This window comes from Lagopus leucura, unplaced genomic scaffold, assembly GCF_019238085.1.
Source record: "Lagopus leucura isolate 7727_CA_CO unplaced genomic scaffold, USGS_WTPT01 Super-Scaffold_100008, whole genome shotgun sequence".
Lineage (NCBI taxonomy): Eukaryota > Metazoa > Chordata > Aves > Galliformes > Phasianidae > Lagopus > Lagopus leucura.
The window spans coordinates 13,936,687-13,959,190 of record NW_024962265.1 but is presented as its reverse complement, the minus strand read 5'-3'; the positions used below and the strand labels follow the sequence as shown (position 1 = coordinate 13,959,190).

Sequence of the window (22,504 nt, the reverse complement as noted above, 5' to 3'; positions counted from 1 at the left end):
CAATGGGATGAGAGGCAACGGACACAAATTGAAACACTCCTTCCAACCTCAACCCTTCTGTGATAAATTATCTGATCATACACTGAATCGAGTTAACGTACTTTCTCAAAATCAAAGTGCCTCTATGTTAAATTTGATTGCATTGTATACATTTTAAATTAACCAGAGGTGTTCTTTTTTCATGGCTTCAATTCAAAATAAATTCCAGTGAAGATATGTCACTGCACAGGAAGAATTTTTGTTCTTAAGAGACAGGAAATAATTCTACAGCTCAAATAGTTAAAATATGTGAATGGAACAGTGACATTTCTTCAGATACCTCATGTGTTGGCTGTACTCTCTCACAAAACCAAAAGCAAAACTGACTTGGTTTTGCAAAGTCCCTCACATTGGTATTGTCACAAATAAAAATTTCAAGCTTGCAATCATATGGACTTTGGGGTTTTCTTGGACAAATCTTTAGTGCATCTCTTTTCTTTTGCCTGAAAGGCTTTAACCCAGTTTTTGGGTTACAGGTAACAGCAGCCACTCAATCTCATGACAGAGGGATTCATTCTAAACACAGATTAAGCGCCTACAACTGAAATGGTTCAGAGCTTTGCACAGCCCTTCTGCAGCATAACAGTACTACCAACTTGCATTAAATAAGATTCTAGCTGATGTCCAATAATAAGCATGTCTGTATCTTTTTGAATTCCAGGCATGTCAGGCAATTGCAAGGGATAAGAAGGACTCCCAGAAGCAGGGGTAGATTATGATTAATAATGAAAGTACGGAAAGCTTCCAGCATCTCCCTAGGGAGATGTATGTCAAATGGCTGCAGCCAAAGCCATAGGCAGAAATACTGACAAGTTAAAATATTCCTTAAGCAGAAAAGTTGCAAGAAATATAAATATACTGTAGCCGCGAAGGCTACCTTCCCTCACAACATCGTATTTTAACTGACAGTTAATTGGTAAAGTTATAAGCTGAAAACTAATGGTAATGAGGTGATTTTTCCTTTAAATCATAACACATTCATCTCCTGCAGGGAAATACAAAACCTGAAAGAATAGACTGACTCACAGATCAGATGGTAAATTCAGCAAAAAAAGAAAGAGAGTGAAGCTGAAAGTGATTGAAGCTTACAGGATTTAAAGAATAGTATGGATAGGTTGTTCTCAAAGAAAACCCTTAGTCTAACTATTTCTTTTTTTAACAAAGAATTACTGGAAATACAAGAAAATACCTCATCCAGAAGCAACAGCCATTACAAAACACTCTGGAACAGGCACAAAAAGGCCGGTTTAATTATCCTACAGTGCAATTACGCATTTTCTATATCACTCAGTGTACTTCAACAGAAGCATTGTGATTCCATGCAGTGCTAAGCCAAGCACACTTTTTACATGGCCAGAATTACAAAGCATAACGTGCAAATAAAAACATGATCAGAAATGGACACATATATGTGCATAGAAGCATACTATAAAATGTCTATCCCAGGTCATAGTGTAGAGGTTCAAGAGTCTCAAAAGTAACTCAAAGATCAGAAAAACATGAAATAAATGGGACTGAGGGAGATTACACTGCTCTCCTGGTATAATTACGATCCATGCCTATACATACTTTATTTACACAGACATAAATGTCTAATCTTAATACAAATTATATTTATTTTGTCAGACATTGTGTTAGTACAACATTCACCACCACTAATTTTGTGTGTAATGTGGGGTATCCTGGTATGCTATAGCTCAATACTGGTACAAGAGGAGCATGTGGGAAAGCCATGCAACTTGTAGGTACTTTCATCCGAAATTTAAAAAAAAAATCACAGTTTCCTATGTTTTTCTTTGAATACTGGAGATCTGTTAAATATTTAGGAAATTAACTATCAATCCCCAACTTCCCTATTGAACAGCAGCATAATTTCTTTCTGGTTTGAATTTACCACTACAGTGGCAGTCCATAAAACTTTCACAAAGGTATGTAGCTCTTCTGTTACTGTAAATTCACTCTAAAATGCCTGCTCAAGAAGATTACAAATCCCACTCTAATTCACTTAGCAGCACAGGTTCTTCATCTGTACCTGTATATTTAAGTCACTGTAGCAGTGCTTACATGCAACGCTACGATCAGATTGCCAGTTCTTCACTAACATGCAGCACAGAACCTCAGCAGCAATGTTTAGCTAACGGGAGGCAAGAATCAACCCTGCCATTGATGCTTTGATCTAACTGCTTCTACCTGTTTTCCACCCTCTTCCCTCTCCTTAGGACTTCATGAGCCAAGCAGTGGGGAATTTGCAAAATCTAGAGCCTGTTTAAAGGGGAATAGCACATACCACTTAAAAACTACTGTTTTCCCCCAATCTCAGGGAGCTCTCTCCTTTCTAAGGTCTCCCCCTGTAACACTCCTGCCCTGGATACTCCTATCACCAGATCTCTTTGCACTACAACCCTGTCATCTGAGACGATGATGTTAAGAGATGCTGTTGAGCTGGACTTGACCTAATTGGTTTTGTGACATTACTGCAAATGCAGTGCCTTCCTCCTCTGTTCTCAAAACATGAGCTCTGGTGCAGAAAACAGTCATGGATTTTACAACACCACAGGTTGCTTTAGGGGTACAGAACAGAGCATGCAAAAGTCGTATTCACTGCTGCTAGAAAATTGTCAGCTGTATAATCACTAAAGAGGGAAGTGTTTGTCACAATCTGAAGATGCTAAATCTCAGCTGTGGTGATCTGGTTGAATGTACTGGAAAGAATAAAGAGCTGTGAATCATTCACCCAACAGGTATCCCACACAAGTACAAGAGACTTCTGAAACAGAAGTCGCTGCTCAAGGCATTTTTATTGCTTTCAAGATAGAAGCTGCTTGATGACCATATGGAATCTGCAATGAACCTCTCTGGTTTTATGATAGACGTTAATATTAAACCCTTTTAAAAGCAGTTGAAGTAACACAGATGAAGTTCTCCTGTGATTCATTAGTTCAGTGACAAGAATAGCTGATGAAACAGTTACAAAAAGCAGATTTTAGTGTGGGACTAGGAGAATATGTTCCAGCTGCACCCTGTTACTCCCTTGTAGAGTCAGATATAAGTTTATTCTCACTTAGAAAATGAGGCCCTGAAGAACTGGCAAAGATGTTTATGTATCAGTTAATGAAGAAGAACACCTGTTCTTTTTCAAGAAAGGAAATGCCAAAAAAGGAAATGGCACAATTACCTAAAAGTAAGCGGGATGATTTTTGATTTGCAAAGTTGTCTTTGGTTGAATTCCACATACAAACAGGAAGTTGGCCCTCGTACCATGCATTCCACATTCAATTCTGAGTATCTAGACAACTCCTCAAGAAATGAAGATAATTATATTTCAACATTACTTTTAAGAACCACCTATAAGTCCCAGAAAAGCAACAAAATAAGCACATTTTGATGCTGACACACAACAAATGTTTTTAGAACAACCAGGAGTCCGAGTTAAATGGGATAAGAGCAATTACAGCTAAGTTGCAATCAAACTCAAAAGTGCCCATGGGTATGTAATGCCTGTTCGTAAGTATTTACAAGTGGGTAAGCAGGTATTCAGAACTACCCTCACTGCGCCATTTGGTGGCAGCTCTGAAGCTGTTGATTATCCAAGAGGAAAATGCCAGTTTCCATGTAAGCATGCTTTTCTATGGGAACATGCTTGACTAAACTCCAGCAAGACAATTATTTTTTCTTTGGGAAAAACATAAATAAATAAAAAAAAAAAAAATCAAGAAACTCAGGAAGCTCCATAACTGGTCTGCCAGTCTAAGATACAGCTGCAAAAAGGACCAGGTTGGAGTCAGTCCTACCACAATCTTACTACAACAAATTTATAAACTGCAAAGCAGCAGCATAAAAATGATTTAAAAGAGAGAAACAAGGTTGTGCTGTACAGCCCAATGACTGAAAATAGGGAACCAAACCAGCCAAACACCTGCTTCTTTCATTTCTACAAAGCAGATAAACATTAATACCAGACATTAAGTGGCTCTCCATGGAATCAAACAGTCCAATGACTAATTAGGATTGAGAACCTTGGTACAAGACTCAAAATCCAAGCTGTTCTAAAAATGCCCACTTCAGCTTTTTGTCAGATCAACTCAAATAACTTTTCTTTCCACTGCTAAAGAAAAAAAAAAAAAAAGTGTTCAAAAGCCTGAAAAAATAATGGAAGAAACAAATCCAGCCCTACTACAAATCAGTGATGAACATTTGAACGTTTTGAATGCAGTAACTTCAAGATACCCAGTCTTCTATTGTAAGCTTCAAAGTAAAACTCAAGGAGGCAATGAGATTGGATACTATCAGACATTGGATCTCAGTATGTACAGCTGTAAAATAAATTGCATTTTTCTTCCCACATCCTGTGAGAAGTTATAGTACCACACAAACTACATTTAAAGAAGCAAGAACTAAGGTGAATCTCACTTTAGAGACTTAATTAAGATTCCTATTCTACTTCAGCACAAATCTAAGAAAAATTATTTAGTAGACAAGAAGATAGTCAATGGAATGGTAATCTTGCTGTATAATACCTGCCTATGTAGACACAAAGTTTTGAGAAATTATAGAACAAGGGTACAAAAACATAATAAAGTATTTGATTAAGATGCTGCATTCTCTTGGGCAGACTAAGAAGGCTTCAGAAACTGCCCTTACTGAAAAATTATTTTGTAAATCTTTCCAAAACTGCTTAGCTGGAATTATGATCAGCCACAATATAGACTCTGGATAACGCATGCATGCAAAATGCCTTCTGACCTTAATGGTTGTTAGATCTTTTTCTTTGAAGAGAGAAACCAAACTATTTTATTTCCACTCTTCAAGATGTGCATTCTTAAAATGGGCAATTTTTTGAGCAATTCTTATGTAACTCTAGCTTGCATAACTTGTAATCTTACAGAACTTTACTTCTTCCTCATTGAAGAAACCAGAATTAAATTTAAAACTGTAGTATCACAGAAACATCTATTCAACTCTGAAATTACCAGTACATGAAGTATATTAAACAGCAAAACTACCAAGAACAGCAAATCATCAGGCTCCCATAGGCTATGACGTGAAAATTTATTCTCATTTCATCTCTTCAGTGATTGACAAAGATGCCAACAAGCATTCACAGCATACCTGCTCCAACTTCTTTTTCTTCTTCTTCAATGTTGTTTTTGATACTGTCATACTCCTCATCGATTGCCTGGTTGCCACGCATCTGAGACAGAATCCTCCTTGCTCTCTGAGTCTGGCCTTTCTGAATCAGCCAGCGGGGGCTTTCAGGGAGAAACAGGAAACCAAAAAACTGTATAACTGCTGGCACAGCTGACAGCCCCAACATGTACCTGGAAATAAAGAAATAAACAAATTTCTTGTATTTGCCTACAAGAGCATGCTGTGAGAAGACACACAGCAACCGAGGCTGTAATTTACAAACCAAACCTTGTTCCTTTGTATTCATTATTGCCAGAAATTAATCAGGCAAGAACCCTACTCCGGAAGTACCATAGAAAAAAGACCTTTGCTTTCTATTCCAGTATACCTCAGGATGTTCTGAATATTCTGCTGTCACTGACTCAACAGTTGCTCGTCGAGAGAACACTAACTCAGACTCAGTGAACACTCTGAAACATTCCAGTGGTTTGGAAACTGATACCCCCTACTGTGAAGATATAAGAAAAGAATTAACAGAAAAAAAAAGCAAAGGTGTACAGAACAGACGGGTACTGCTGATGACAACGATGAGGCTGAAATCCTGCTCATTGTTTTACAGACATAATAAAAAAGATAAACCAAAAGCAGCCAACCATAATTGCTTAATTTGGTCAGCAAGTACATGTACGCAGTCACACGTGGCCAGGGAATAAACCTCTTGTATAAGGAAATGGCTGTTTCTGACTGTAGAAAGAAACACTGGAAAAAGTTCATTTAATCAGCACTGCATCCATTTACACTAGATCTTTCAGATAGTCTGCTCTTAAATGTTCAGCCAGATGCAGCGTTGTTTTAAATCAAAACAGCATTTTAAGTGCACAGAGGGATTTCACTGTACACAGCATTAATGCCAGGATTACTGCTGCAGGAGAGCTGCCCCTCCAGCAGCCAGCATTGCCACCTGTCCAGCGCTCACACACAACAGGACTTGCTCCAAATGAAGTGAGGCCAAAGGCCGTGGAAGATAAGCCTATCACCATCTGCCATAGGTGGTTCTGATTCTCACACTCCACATTTTTATTTCCTTCAATAAAACACCAAAAACAAGAATTACAGAATAGAACATAATGTTATTCTGCTTTTTAAATCTGACTTTTTTTTCCCTACATCTGATAAATCATTTGTGCTTGAAAGATTATTTTGGCTTCTATTAAAGACTTTAGATGATGTTGGCATCATCCATACATCACTGCAAACAACATAGGCTTCACATCAGTGGTTATAACCGTTCCACCACCTCCAGAAAAGTCTTCAGCCTGAATATCAGGGTACTCTGTGCTCATAAATAGGTTCACACCTTGAAGTCAGGAAAGCAGGGAGATGAGCAAATCTTTCCTCTAGCCTCTCTCACTGTGCACTCTTTCTCACTGATGGTTCTGAATTCTCTCACATGGATGTTTTTATAAAGTTGGCTATGCAATGAGATTGCTAATAGAGTATGAAAGAGAGCAAGATTGTTAATAGAAATCTCATTTCAGGGCAACAAACCACAAGTATTTGACAAGTCCAAATGCATTTCCAGTGAAAATGGAAAAAGACTCACAATCAACAGGGCAGAAAAATGGAGAATGGAAAAAAAATACAACATACAAAAGGTGAAGGAAAGAAGTTGGCCACCCCTGGACAAGGTGCATGCAGGCCAGTCCTCCCATCCCCTAGCTGAGCTCTCAAGTTCCTCCTTAAACTGGCAATATTGTCCAAAGGTTATATAATTACATCTTGGTCTAGAAATAAAATTGCAAACAAGCCTCTCATTTTCAGAATGGTATAGCTCATCTTTAGTCAAAAAAAAAAAAAAAAAAAAAAAAAAAAAAAAAAAAGGAAAGCAGGAAGAAAATAAATTCAGAACGCAAACATTGTGGAAGGATTAATTGCTGAGCAGACTTTAGCCAGCATATCTAACAAGTGTCACTAATGTTCTCATTCCTCATTCACTAATGGTCTCATTCATCTGTGTCCTCATTTCTTCCTATGCTCCTCCTTCTCCACAAACAGTATTTCGGAAGCTGCATACAGAATCACATCAATATATACACCGCTGAAGCTCAACAAATAGTATATTCAATATCTGTGATTAGTGTGGTATTTAGAGAGCCTCTTCTATTTCAAATGAAGAGTAGCCCAAAGACATAGAAATTAAAAGCACTGACAAACTGCAAGCAAAAGGATTCTTTTAGCACATCTAAGTATACAGATTTAGTCCTTGATACTCATATGACCCAAGCCTATTCCTCCAAAACCCTTCCATCCCTTAAATGCAGCAGAATTTCCAGAACTGAGCAGCTGCATACCTGCAATTATTTTAGGAGGAGAAAAAAAAAAGAAAAAAAAAAAAAAGCAAGATCTAGGCTGTTAATCTACCACTGAACACTGTTGGGTTGTTTATCACAGAGAAGATAGAAAAGAAAGTGTTTGGTCACTAAAGGCAGTTTCCAACTGCCATGTTTCTGGTCAAAGCAGAGTACAAGGAGCAGGCCAGAAGGAAAATATTCACTTAGGGGCATACGTCCACTCTAAGTTCATGAGCTCTTGCAATTTTCAGACCAAGCAACTTTGATAGAACCAATTTAGTAAAAGCAGGCAATTTTGGACATTACGTGCTGTGAGCCAGCTTTCAGAAATCTAATACAGTTCTTTCCTATACAGAGAATAAGATTTTGCTTTTGAAGTCAGATGTCTAGCAGACCTGAAAAAATCCAGCAGAAAATTTAATACATCAGTGGTAACACTTCTCCTTCTGAGACATACTGCTGCAACACCATTAAAATGAATGAGTAGTGTTGTATAAAACTAACTTGTCAGATTCAACGTTTGTTTTCTTTTGCTTATTTTTAATTTAATATCCAGCATTTCCAAGAATAAACAGAATTCAAGTTCCTGTTTTTTTTTTTTCTTTCTAGTACACAGTCACTTGATCACCGAGAGCTACAATAATTGCTGTAATTCTCCTTCTTTTATGCAGTGATTCAGGAGCAAACATCTCTGAACTCTCCCCAGGTGCATGCTGGACACTCTTTCCAAGGGAGGGCCCATCTGTACTCTGTTCTGCTCAGTCTCAGGTTGCAGCCAGCGAGCTGAGGACAGAGAAGTATGCGATTCCAAACCCACCACTCCAGCACTTCCTTGGATACCTCAGCATTAGCATAGCCTATTTCTGCCCAACACATCTGAGAAGTGGAAATGACTACCTAACAAGATTTTCAGAAGTCAGCTGGACAAAGGCCTGAATAAACAAATTCGGCCTGCTTCACCTTAAGATACAAACCCAGCTCGAGGAGCTGTACGTTAGCCTCAACACCCCGGATTACCTTTCAGTGGAATTTTTCTATGATTCAGAAAGTGCAGATCTGTTCTTAGTTTTCCACAATTTATTTTTACTAATTTGAAAATCGTAACGTTTCCTTCTCTGTTGCACTGGTCTTGTACGCAACTATGTCTTTTTTTCATGAAAATCCAGAGTCATAGAATCATTAAGGTTAGAAAAGACCACTAAGATGACTTAATCCAGCCATCAGCCCCTCACCACCGTGCCTACTAACCCACATCCCTGAGTACCGCCACATCTATCCTTTTTTTGAAAGCCTCCAGGGACGGTGAGTTCACTGCTTCCCTGAGCAGCCCGTTCCAATGCTTGATCAAGAATTTGATCAGGCCATGTGATGGCATTGAACAGCCATGGACAGACACACACGTGGAAGAAACCAGTACAGAACAACAAGAGTGAGGAGCATCACAATGAGAAGGACTATGGTCTTCATTGGCATCACTGGCCAGATAGACTGTAAGGGAGCAAAATATGGTTCAAAGGATCTTTTACACACATTGTGTTATACTCACACATTGTGTTAATGACTGTTTGCTACGGTGGATAGTGACAGGACAAGGGGAAACGGTCTTAAACTGAGACAGGGGAGATTTAGGTTAGATATTAGGAGGACGTTTTTCCACACAGAGGGTGGTGACGCACTGGAACAGGCTGCCCAAGGAGGTTGTGGATGCCCCATCCCTGGAAGCATTCAAGGCCAGGCTGGATGTGGCTCTGGGCAGCCTGGTCTGGTGGTTGGTGACCTGCACATAGCAGGGGGTTGAAACTGGATGATCATTGTGGTCAGAGGGGCAGAATCACCTCCCTCACCCTGCTGGCCATGCTGCTTTTCGTGCAGCCCAGGATACAGTTGGCTTTCTGGGCTGCGAGGGTGCATTGCTGGCTCATGATTTGTATTTATCTGAACAATTACACAAAAATACAGCTCAAATAAGATCAAGGCTTGTTGGATATTTTATTAGCAATATTTTTCTTCCTATATGGTAGTATTTACGTAGAGATTACAAACACATCCTTAGCTTGTAAGCATCAGCCCACTGACACAAAAAGAAAACAACAACAAAAAAAGAACCAAAAAACCCAAACATATTTATATCCACAAATGCTTTTCCCAGCAGAATCTCTAACCTCTAAAGTAAACTGAAATCAAAATATCTGCCTAAAAAGAAAGTGCACAAACACCTGAAACACTAATGGTGACTCAGAGCTCCATTTCTAAATAAATACCTTTGCTGTCCATTCCTCACCACCCAGCCCCATGCATAAGGAGCTTTTACATTAGCAAATTACTTAGGCTAATAGTCAATTTAAATTAATAACGTAGCTACTGGATAATCTGTATTGGTTGTCAAATACTTCCATTTATTTTACCTAGCCAGGCATTACTGCATACCATTACCTTTTCTAAAAATTGAACATATTTCATTAACTGCAGAAAGGGATTAGCAATCCCCTAAATTTTTTTTTCAGCGAAGTCATTTCTCTGTCCTCTATAACTGGAGGCACAGCCTGAGGGAGCATGCAGCTGCTTTTGCAATGACTAGGATATCAAAAGATTCATGAAAATGTGAAAATGTGAAATGCTATTTCCATTTAGGCTAGAAAGCAAAAAGCAGAGCTAGGATTGACTGTATTAAATAAAATCAGCATGATGTCATTTTTTTTCTTAAGGTCAGAATGTGACATCTTTTTACCTAAGAGGCAAAGGAAGCGATCACTTCAGCAGAAAGTAAAATCCTCAACGTTCTTGGACCTTCAGACATATATATAGAATAAACTGTAGATTCACCTTTAAAACATTAACTTCTTATTTTAATGCATATTTTTTTACATATTAAAGAAAGATCAGCCTCTAAATACCTCTACATATGTTCCATATGAATTGTTACTAGCTTAAAACTTATCCTTACTCAATTCCATTGGAAGTCAGTGAATGTAATAATATTTATATTGCAAACTTTTTGGAGGAGATAGGGAGCGAAAATATTTCATATTAGGATTTTCAAATATCAAAAAGGTTCCAGGCTGTAGCAACAGAAATTGAAGACCCTACAACAGCACACACCCTTTTCCCACAAGAGTTTCGATAAAAAAACAAACGTAATAAGCACAAGTTTCCAAAAGCTGGAACGTGCGGTATAAGTTACTCCTCCTACACATTTCTGTTAATAATTTTTTCACATCAGCACTGCAACTAAATTGCTGAGCTCCAGAAACATCTGAACTCTCTCAAATGACACATCACCACAAAGAAGGTAGGTGCAGACCATAAACTCTTAGCAAAGTCTACAGAAAGAGCAAAATATTCAGAAAGTAGAGTAAAAGAGATTCATAAATTCCATATAATCAAAAGTTTATAGTTAAAAGTTATACTACAATACCTGTAACTTCAGTTCTGATTAGATTACTACTGCTCAAATTAAATGCATTCAATATACACCTCTATTCTGTGCATGTAGTATCAGTTACGGGAAATGCGCCTTTTGAAAAATCAGCATGTAATTATTCTAAATGCAAAAGGCAAAAGGTATTTTTATAAACATCATGATGATAGTTCAAGCTTGTTGATGCATATGCATCATATGCAATGCATTGCTCATCCATTTTAAAGTTTAGTGAAATCAGAAAACGAAAACATTCTGTGAGTACTGAGTGAAAGCTTTATGTATATCATTTGGCAAGAGTTAATTATTAAAACTTCACTTCAGAATGCAGATCTACCATTTTATACGTAAACTCTATGGCGATAGCTGTCAGCCACTAAAAGTTATTTCACACATGTATCTAGCCTTGCTCAAACCATAGCCACGTTTTGCTTTTAGCACTGAAGGCTCACATACCTCCATCCATCCTTCACGAGGTAGCTGAACAGTCCATCCACGACGCTTGCAAAAAACTGCCCTCCAGTGATGAACAGGGTGTTAATGGTGACTAATCTGCCTCTTAAGTGCGGCGGAGCAACTTCTGCGATGTACACAGGCACTGTCATAGATGCTACACCTACAAGAATAAATTAAATTACATTTAGGAAACTGAAAGAGATACTACATTCTTTTTATTTTTATAGAGCTATGGCATGATTTTCACCTTGAAGAAAACACAAAGCTAAGCATCATTGTTATTATTACTACTAGTATTATATAATTTTATTATTGTTATGTAGAATTAATTCTTTCTTGACTTCTCTGGAGTTTAAAACTACCCCATAATGCACTAGAAGCTCTAATACCATCAGTAGGCAAAAACTGAGGCTAAAGCACAGCCACCTTTTATTCTCTCTTAATACCAGTAGTATCTCGTATGAATCGAGCCCTGGCTCTAGATGAGCCACTTGTACAAGAGACATGCCCAAGGGAAGACTACCATGTGCATACAACCACAAGCCGAAGAGCATAAGTTCAATGATATATAAAGAGCAGAGAAGGGCACAGCTCATGTTTCAGTGGTCCACATCCACCTAGAAATCCACAGTCACTTCCACAGAATCCACAGAAATTTGTTTCCCTATTTCATTAGAAGAACCAACATGACATCCTGCAATGATATTTTTTTAAATCTTTGTAAAAAAAAAAAAAAAGAAAAAGAAAAACCCACTAGCACAGCATGCACAAATCCACATTGCTGCTGAAGCTGAGCAACTGCCTCCTCCAGCCCATCCTTCCCCCTGAAGGCGAGCTGACAGAGCTGCTGGGGCCTCCCAGAGCCCCAGTGAGGAATACAGATTGGTTAATAAGATATTCTGGTGCTGTGAAGATATTTTATTACAGTGCATGTTTGCAACAACTTCTCTGCACAAGAGCCTGGTTCCTGAGGCAAAGCTCCTGGGACACACCAGTGCCTCCTGCAACTGACAGAGCAATCCACACACAACACAAAAACACAGAGAAGTGTCACCAAAGAAAAAAGAAATTAAAAATGTATTTAATCTTTTTTCCAAATTGCAGTAGAAGACACCAAGGAGAAGAGCATCCAAACAGCCCTTTGTAATACAGAAGTGTATTTTCTAACACATTGCACCATTAGGGATATTCCCCTTGTGTCTTTCACAGTAGTGTTTCAACTAATTACGATTAAAGTGATGGAGACAGCACACAAACAAGAGAAAGGCCTTTACAGGAAAGTGGAGGAGTACATTTGCTTTCTCAGAACGAAGCCATCAGCCACAGACCAGCCACAGAGAGCTAGGAAAGGCTGGGCAGCAGAATGAGCTCCAAGCAGTCCCCTAGCACAGCCTAAACATGCTTCCAGCAATCACTAAGTCCCACAGTTCATTTACCAGGGACATCTGGTATCTCTGGAGGGTATCACTTTTTGTATGATTGGGGTTTTTAGATACCATTCATATTTTGTTCTCCTCTACTCTGAGCAATCCTTGCTAAAAGGCCACAATGCCTCTAACACACCATCAAGAAGGGGTTGAATTCAGAGCAATAGGAATGACATGGGAGACCACGTTCCTCCAACAAGCAGCTTGTGGGTATGGAAACAGAACTGGGTCTTGCAACATGTATATGTACAAGGAAGAAAAATATTGTGTTTCTCTCTTTTGAGGGACCAAAAAAAATCCAACCTTATACTTCTTTCTTGGAGGCTACTGGAAGTCGATCACTCACTTTCCCCATGGCGTGCAAACATGGATGACATTAAAAGTTTTAAGAAATAACACAGAACCACAGAATGGCCAGTGTTGAAAGGGACCTCAAGGATCATGAATCTCCAACCCCCCTGCCACATGCAGAGCCACCAACCTCCACATTTAATACTAGACCAGGCTGCCCAGGGCCCCATCCAACCTGGCCTTGAACACCTCCAGGGACGGAGCACCCTCAACCTGTCTGAGCAGCCTGTTCCAGCACCTCACCACTCTCTCTGTAAAGAACTTCTCCCTGATATCTAACCTAAATCTTCCCTCCCTCAACTTAAAACCATTTCACCTTGTCCTGCTGTTATCTACCTTTTCAAAGAGTTGATTCCCTTCCTGTTTGTAGGCTCCCTTTAAGTACTGAAAAACTGAAAATACAATTAGGTCACCCTGCACCCTTCTTTTCTCCAGGCTTAACAAACCCAGCTCCCTCAGCCTCAACACGTATTCCCAACAAGGCTACCTCTGAATTAGATAATCATTCAGTGGTGCTACTTTAAGAGGTTATGTTGGGATGGTCTGTACATGGATTTTACTGGTACGTAGTTAGAAAGACGTGCACAACCAAAACCAAAACATGCCCTACAGAAAGGCTACTTTTTTTTCCCTCTCATTGCACATCTTGTTTAAGGTCAAAGTGATTACAACAAAATTCTCTTCATGTTGTGATTTTTCCACCTAAAGGTTATGTTAGCTGATGGCATAACAGTACCTCAGTGACAGGGGTGCATCACACAACCAGTTAGAAAAAAATACCATGCATCAAAAACTGGGATGCTTCCTCAAGCTGACCAGCTGAGGGGCATTTTCATAGATATGCAGCCTCAAACAACACACACACAAAAAAAACCAAGTGTCATAGTGTTGTAACACTACATAGAATCCTAGAACCACAGAATGGTTTGGGTTGGAAGAGACCCTAAAGCCCACCAGCCCCAACCCCTAGAGTGGGCTGGCTGGCCCAGGCCCCCTCCAACCCAGCCCTGAGTGCCTCCAGGGATGGGGTACCCACAGCTGCCAGTCCTTACTACCCTCTGAGTAAAAAATTTCCCCCTGACATCTAATCAAAATCTCTCTTTTAGTTTAAGCCATTCCCCCTGGTGCTATCACTATCAGACTGCATAAAAAACCGATCCCCTCCTGCTTGTAAGTTCCCCTCAAGTACTGGAAGGCCACAATGAGGTCTCCCCAGAGTTTCATCTCCTCCAAGCTGAACAAGCCCAGCTCCCTCAGCCTTTCTTCACAGGAGAAGTGCTTCAGTCATCTTCTAGCCCTCCTCTGGACTTGCTCCAACAGCTACACATCATTCCTGTGCTGGGGGCCCAAGGCCTGGATGCAGTATTGCAGGTAGGTCCTCATGAGGGCAAAGTATAGGAGGACAATCACCTCCCTTGCCCTGCTGGCCACCACTCTTTCAACGTAGCCCGGGATACCTGTTGGCCTTCCAACAGTTGGCCGATCCAACTCTTTCTGAAAGCTGATTTTATACAGGACCTGCAGAGAAATCTTGTTTGAAACATGAAAAATTGTTTCCAAGGCATCCAAGAAGCAGGGTCACACCTGCTTGGTACAGATCAGTAGATATGGCCCATTACAGAGCACACTGTCAGTCTGTTAGCCATGTTTAACCTACCACTTGCCATTCACTGAAAAATTAGCTGCTCAAGCTAGGCCAGCTACAGCAGATTGCCCAGGTCCATGCTGATCAAGCAAAGGTACCCCTACCCATGGCAGCGTGGGGTGGAGTGAGATAACCTTTCAAGGTCAATTCCAGCCCCAAACATTCTATGACACTGTGCTCAGTTAGGCTGTGATCATCTCCACAGGTGGATAATCTACAAACACTGTTATTCTGTGACTTGCACATCAGTTTTCTTACCTTGAAACTTTTCACATCATTGCTGTACATCTTGCCTTATACTCTGACCTTATGGCCCCTACTGAGTTTCTCAAAACCCAGAGGTTCAAAACATCCAAATAATTTCTTGATGTTCAATCTCAGTTGAGCAGAAAAACAAAACAAACAAACAAAAAAAAGGTTATGTGTTTCCATTTAACATTTAAAAATCAAGACACATGCATTTCTACTCTGATTCTGAAACAGAGAGCAGCAGTTTTCAGGAAACGGAGGAAGGCGAGTGGAAAAGCCTCCCCAATTTGACTGGCTGCCATCCAACAAGTGCTATCACAGAAAAGGATATTTTTCTATAAAAAATTGCCAGAAAGAAAAAAAGCTATTCTGAGGCAGAATTAAGGAAAAATTCGTATCACTTAAAGTAGAAAATGTCATATTTCAGACTTTATAATGTTATTCCTACTACAGTTTTGCTTTCAGCTGCCTTAGCATATACTCTGCAGATTTTCCTTTCAACTTGTGACCCAGAACACTGTAGGAAGACAAGTTAAATAGCTATAAAAATATCTAAAATCCGTAACCAGTACTCATTAAGTAGTTATTTTAATGGACAAATATTAAACAAATTTGAAAGCAAAGAACAGCTTTCCTAGCAGAATAAATACAGCTGCAATGTAATCTTTTCTTAATCTTTCATATGAGAATGCTTTCATTTACACTTAGATGACATTTTCTAATATGCCCTCACTGTTAAACTGCTCACACCAAATAAAAGAATCTTCCTGCAGGCACATGTATTGCTATCTAACTAATAAAGCTCGTAAGTGACAAGACGTGAAGAAAAGAAAATGAAACAATTAACTGGAAAGCTGTCAGGGAAAGTTCAAACTCCAAATTGTGCGCAACAGCTACGAATTCTGAGAAAATGCAGCAGACACTCCAGTCCTTATTCACTGCAATGCATTAGCCTTATGACCTCGGTAAAGAATAGGGTTCAAAAATGTATATAATGGAAGGTTCTTTCAAATTAGACCACAGTTAGTTAGTTGCAGCTATTTGCTTTTCAGAAAACATTATACCACAGGACAAACTGAAGTCTTCATATTCAAGTGTTTTTTCCACACCTAAACCAGTCACTTCAGACACTAATTACTAATGCTGTCACTGTAATCTGCAGATTTAGAAAGCAGTTAGGAGAGTGCACAGCTCAATTTTAAAACAATCAGTAGAAAGCAGGTATGAAAAGGCATCTTAGAGTCACATTAACATCCAACAAGATATTTTTGTTATGAACTTGTATGCATTATAAAGAGTTCATTGAGAAGTCCAGGAATTAAGTCAACAGGACAGGAAAGTTAAAAAGATCATGAAGGAGAATCCCTACAATAATTAGGACAAAAAGGAATATCTGCCTGCTGTAAGTGAAGATCAGGTTCAAGACCATCTAAATAACCTGAAGATGCACAAGTCCATGGGATCTGATGAGATCTATCCATGAGTTTTGGAGGGAAGTGGTGGATGAAGTTGCCAGGCTGCTATCCATCGTATTTGAAAGGTCATGGCAGTCTGGTGAAGTTCCCACTGACTGGAAAAGGGGAAACATAACATCTATTTTCAAGAAGGGAAAAAAAGAAGATCCAGGGAACTACGGGTCAGTCAGTCTCACCTCTGTGCCTGGCAAGATCATGGTGCAGATCCTCCTGAAGGCCCTACTACTGCATGAGGAAAATAATGATGAGGTGATTGTCATGCCTGACAAATTCGATGGCCTTTTATGATGGAGTTACAGCATCAGTGGATAAAGGAAGAGCAACTGATGTCATCTGTCTGGACTTGTGCAAAGCATTGGATACCATCCTGCACAACACCGTGGTCATCAAATTGGAGAAAAATGGATGCGACAGATGGACCACTTGCTGGATAAGGAATTGGCTGGACGGTTGCACTCAGAGAGTTGTGATCAATGGCTCAACACCCATTGGAGATCAGTGATCAGTGCTGTGATTGGTATTATTTGACATCATTGTAAGCAACATGGACAGTGGGATTGGGTCCACACTCAGCAAGTTTGCAGATGACACCAAACTGAGTGGTGCAGTTGACACATCAGAGGAAAGGGATGACATCCAGAGGGACCTGGGCAGACTTGAGAGGTGGGCCCATGGCAACTTCATGAAGTTCATCAAGGCCAAAGTGCAAACTCCTGCACCTGGGTTGGGGCAATCCCAAGTACAAATACAAGTCGAGTGGAGAATGACTTGAGAGCAGCCCTGAGGAGGAGTTGGGGGTGTCAGTTGATGCAAAACTCAACATGAGCCAGCAATGTATGGTTGCAGCCCAGAAGGCCAACCGTACCTTGGGTTGCATCAAGAGAAGTATGACCAGCAGGTCAAGGGAGGTGACTCTGCCCCTCTACTCTTGTGAGACCCCACCTGGAGTACTGCGTCCAGTTCTGGGGACCCCAGCACAAGAAGGACATGGAGCTGTTGGAGCAGGTCTAGAGGAAGACCACTAAGATGCTCAGAGGGTTGGAGCATCTCCCTTATGAGGACAGGCTGACAAAGCTGGGGCTTTTCAGCCTGGAGAAGAGAAGGCTCTGGAGGAACTTTATAGCAGCCTACCAGTACCTGAAGGGGGCCTACAGGAAGGCTGGGGAGGGACTTTTTTTTTTTTTTTTTTATAAGGGCAGGTAGTGACAGGACAAGGGGAAACTGCTTTAAACTGGAAGAGGGTAGATTTAGACTATAAGGAAGAAATTCTTTACTGAGACTGGTGACACACTGGAACAGGTTGCCCAGAGAGGTTGTGGAGGAGGCATTCAAGGCCAGGCTGGACGGGGCTTTCAGCAACCTGGCCTAGAGGGAGGTGTCCCTGCCTATAATAGGGGGGCTGGAACTACATGATCTTAAAGATCCCTTTTAACCCAAATCATTCTATGATTCTATGAAAATTAAAAGTATATTTAAAATAATAATAATAATAATAATAATAATAATGTAGCAAAACAAAAAGATTAAAGGTAGAATCCAAGTTTTTCATCACAGAAAGCATTTGGGAATAAATACCAGAGAGATGGAATGATTACGTAAGACTTTTGTGCAAGATCAGATGAGTACCAACACACCCTGTAACAACTAGGACTTCCACCACAGCTCACATGGTGTCTAGCAGACAGGAGGGAAGGAGCATTACATAAACAACAAATGAGCAACAAAAGCTGGAGACAGGATATTGAATAAGATGCACTGTTTCTCCTAACGTAATTAAAAAGCTCTAAGGCACCAGAGATGTGTCTGCCATTTCAGGAGCATCAACAAATAACTAGCAGCAGCAAAAACATTGGGAAGGACTGGGAAGGATTCTTGACATTTTTGTTGTTGTTGCTATATTGATTGTCATGAGAAAAGGATCATAAAAACAAAATTAAAAAAAAAACAGACCATACAACTCACAATTGTCAGCCTTTTGTGCTTTGGAGTAAAGAAGGCTGCTTGTTAACTAGAAGCACTACAGAAGTCCACCCAGGAGCTGGTGTATCTATGAATCATTTTGTTGTTCTGTCCCTCCTTCCATCAGCTCATACCAACTCCTTGCACCCCAACAGTAAACTGGAGATATGGTCAGTTCACCGTAAGACCCAGAGCCTGCACTGGCCCAAAGGCAGAACTATGTACAATAAGAGATTGGCCTGAACTACTGTGGAACCCCAGATCACCCAGTTCAAAAATAAAATTAGGCTTTGAAGAACAAAAAGCAAATGACAAAGATATTCCTAGTTTTGTTTCAGTGCTCTCACAGTACAGTACTGAAGCCATTAATCATTAAAAAAGAACAGTCACAGCTCATTAAAGAAAACTATATTGCTAAAGGTTCCAAGTAAACAAGCAAAAATTATTAAAATGCTTCCTTTCGTAATAATGGTCACAGGGAATGAGGCATTATATGCTAACACATAAAGCTGCACTGAGGTACTTAAAAAAAAACTCACAAAAAAACTATTGTCTTGGTTTAACATCTCTATTTCCTCTCTTAAAATGAAATGGTAAGAGCAAATTTTCTTTACAACGTTAAACTTTAATACAAGCAGCTTTCAAGTTCACTTCATTAAGAAGTGGCAGTTTGTGCTCCCTGTAAGGGCTCCAAACAGCCGCAGCTAACGGATCCATAGAGGATCTGGAGAGGGCACCTGATGAAGAGTGAGTTCATGGAAAAGAGAATCAGGAATAAAATATTAATAGACAGCTGAAGGGATATTGTTATGCTATGAGAAAGTTGGAATAGGAACTTCAGGTGCAACTTTTGGATTCGTTTTAATTAAACAGGCAATCTGAAAAACTTGTTACATTTTTGGCATTAGACATGTACATGCTTAGTGCCTGGAAGCACCACTGATCCCAGGAGCACATCAGACGGTACAGACTTTCATCATTTCTTTTCTTTCTGTTGTATTCCCACACATGATCCTATAAGGTTTATATTATGTCTCCCACAAAAAAAAAAAAAAAAAAAAACCAACACAAAAAAACGCTGCTGACATCTGAGCACTAACATTCAGGAAGGTGAGGGAAGGAAGCTCAGCATGCTGAAAGAACCAGGAGTTCCACAATAATCCTATATTCTTCTGCCAGTCTCTAGGAGAATTAAGTAGTCTGTGGGAGAAGAATGTCTCAGTAACTAAGGACACAATTTAACTGCAAAGAGTATTTGTTCTAAAAGACCACCAGCTTTCATAACCACATGTGTGAGCTGGATGGCTCCACAGACTGCTCTGCAACATATTGTAAAGTCATCACCAATTCTAAGGATTCACCAAAACAAAAATAGAGCCTTTTTGTAGTCTCATAGAGTCCTTTTCTGTCATTACAGTTAACACTCCAGTTTTCAGTAATGACAGTCAGCCTGAGGGGACATTAGAGTGCCTCATTACACAAGCTAATGGGAAGTATTTGAGGAAGCAGCATATTTGTATGCCGTTCTAGTACACTAACCACTTGCCTGGCAGACAAAATTGAAACAGCTCTTACTTGAGTCAGGGGAAAGCTCAAGTCCCTCAATACCTAGGCTTTCCACCAACCACACACACCTAATAAAGGCATTCACAACAATTTAAAATTGGTTCCTGAAAGCTACATAAGGGATGACTGGCAGCAGATCTCCCATTCCAGTCTCTCTCTATCATCAGATGAGTACAAGCCCTGTTCTTCGCAGCAACATGAGCACACTGGGCTGCAGCACAGCTCTGAAACGCATCAGGGCAATGGGACAAACCACTAACACTAATCACATTTTATTTTGGAGAATGTACATCACGGTAACCTGCACAGCTCCTCTCTACAGGGAGTACAGTGTCAGAAGACTTCACCAAAGTCTGGAACTTCATTTAAACAGACTTATCAAAGCAGAAAGAACTAGTTCATCTCAGAGAACCTGTACCACTGAACATCACAGAATCACAGGACGGCCCAGGTTGGAAGGGACCTCAAGGATCATGAATCTCCAACCCCCCTGCCACATGCAGGGCCACCAACCTCCTCATTTAATACCAGACCAGGCTGCCCAGGGCCCCATCCAACCTGGCCTTGAACACCTGGAGGGATAGGGCACCCACAACCTCTCTGGGCAGCCTGTTCCAGCACCTCACTGCTCTCACAGTCAATCTAACACCCAAAGCTGTTACAAAATACAGAATTGCTCAGATTGGAAAAGATCTTAAAGATCACCAAGTCCAAGTGCAACCTAACCATGCTACCCTAACTCTAAATCCTTACATTCCTTGCCTAAACCAGAGCAACCATCAATGTCAGTGCCAAAAACCTGAGCTACTATACAGCAATCAGCTGTGAAGGAGTCCAAGCCCTGATATTGCTTCAATTTTGTAAAAGCACCTTTTCTTAATGAGCTGGGATCAATAACTCCTCCTATTTACTTGAAGATTTTTCAGCACTGTGTATATCAGCAAGGATTGAGAACACAGAATTACTGTTCACCAAAAAACCTCCCCCAAAATTGTGTGCTACCAGAAATGACCACAACTTTCATTTGTAGATAAAGAACTAATAGCAATAGAAATAGCCCTTGTGAATTACATCACATATATAAACTCTCCTTTGATCAAAAGTTACAGATATAAACCCAAACCATCATAAAAATAAGTAAAAACAGTGACACAACTCTTGCATAAGAGAAGCACTAAAATCTTCTGACACCTTCAGGGCAAGGAGAGCATAAGGAAAACCACCAATTACAGCAGAGAGACGTAAATACACCACAAACTGAGTCATCGTGAGGGAATTACTCATTACAGTACTTAGGGGAAAGGGAAAAGTGAGCCTAGAAACCTGCAATAAGACAGAGAAGAACCTGCCATTTACAGACTAGATTGTCAAAGTTCAGTAAAATAAAGCCTGGTTTGTTTTGTTGCTTTCTTAGCTGATTAATATACTATTACCTTTTATTGAAACTTTTATTATCATTACGATTATGAGCAAAAACATGAAGTAATACATAAAATTTTGCAAGAATCTTTTGTTTATAATACACAAAGAGTAAATTAAAATCATTATTCACAGCCAGAAAACCTCCAGTCTTCCAACAAATAACATCTGCACATAGAAGGGAATACACAGCATGCCACAGTCTGTAGACTCCAAAAGAGTGAGTAGGAGAGCTAAGGGGGGGAAATACTTCTCCTGTAAGTTTTTCAGAACAGGAAGAAGGGAAATAATTTTACACAAAGGCAAATAGAACTGAGAATGTTGTTAAGGTCAGATGAAAATAATTGTAGTGAAGTGTTTGAATCACTTCAATTATGGGATCCCCATCCAAGTTCAGCCTCAATGTTAGCACTATAGATCAGCTCTTTCTAGGTCACAGTTATGCTGCTATCAATTAGTATTTGATAACTTACAACTCCCAACATTGAAAGGGATTTTTTTTTTCCCCTGAAATGAAGCAGGCAGGAAGAGAGGAGTTACTGACAGCACTTTTAGGAAAGCCAAAATGAAAAAAAATTCTCAAAAAATATGTGCACCCACACAGGAGAGGGAGCATCCCTGAATTTCAATATTGAAATTGTTATGGCTCTCTGTACCTGACTGGTATCAGAAATTGTGATGAACTGCATTTTTGATCCATGCAAGAAAACAAGATTAACTATCAGACTGAAAAGCAATGAAGAAGTTCCAAAAGCACTGAAGTAGAAAGCTCTAATTAGTTTTGTTTCTGAATTAATTTTAATCAAGCAGTACTTAAAAAGATTCTGGGAACTTACAAGCTGGGGAAAATTTGTCCTTGTGAAATAGCAAAGCAGCATGGGTTTGTGTAAAAAACAACCTTGTGCAACCTTTTTTTTTTTTTTTTTAAATCACATTATTGAGATTCTCAAAGAAAATAAGAGCATTTTATCTTTCTTCCACTTGACGAAAAGGAGAACTACTAGGTTGTATTTATGATGGCC

At 39.8% G+C, this 22,504-nt stretch overlaps 1 protein-coding gene across 1 annotated transcript in view; it reads right to left on the bottom strand.

The window, feature by feature from the left end:
* The window catches only part of SLC2A13 (solute carrier family 2 member 13), a 135,685-nt gene that overhangs the window by 95,941 nt on the left and 17,240 nt on the right, over nt 1-22,504 (bottom strand). The window contains exons 2-3 of the mRNA XM_042872662.1: nt 11,392-11,551; nt 5,149-5,357 (exon numbers count right to left, since the gene is read on the bottom strand). Coding sequence (XP_042728596.1) covers nt 5,149-5,357; nt 11,392-11,551 — 369 coding nt within the window. The remainder of the gene's footprint in view (nt 1-5,148; nt 5,358-11,391; nt 11,552-22,504) is intronic.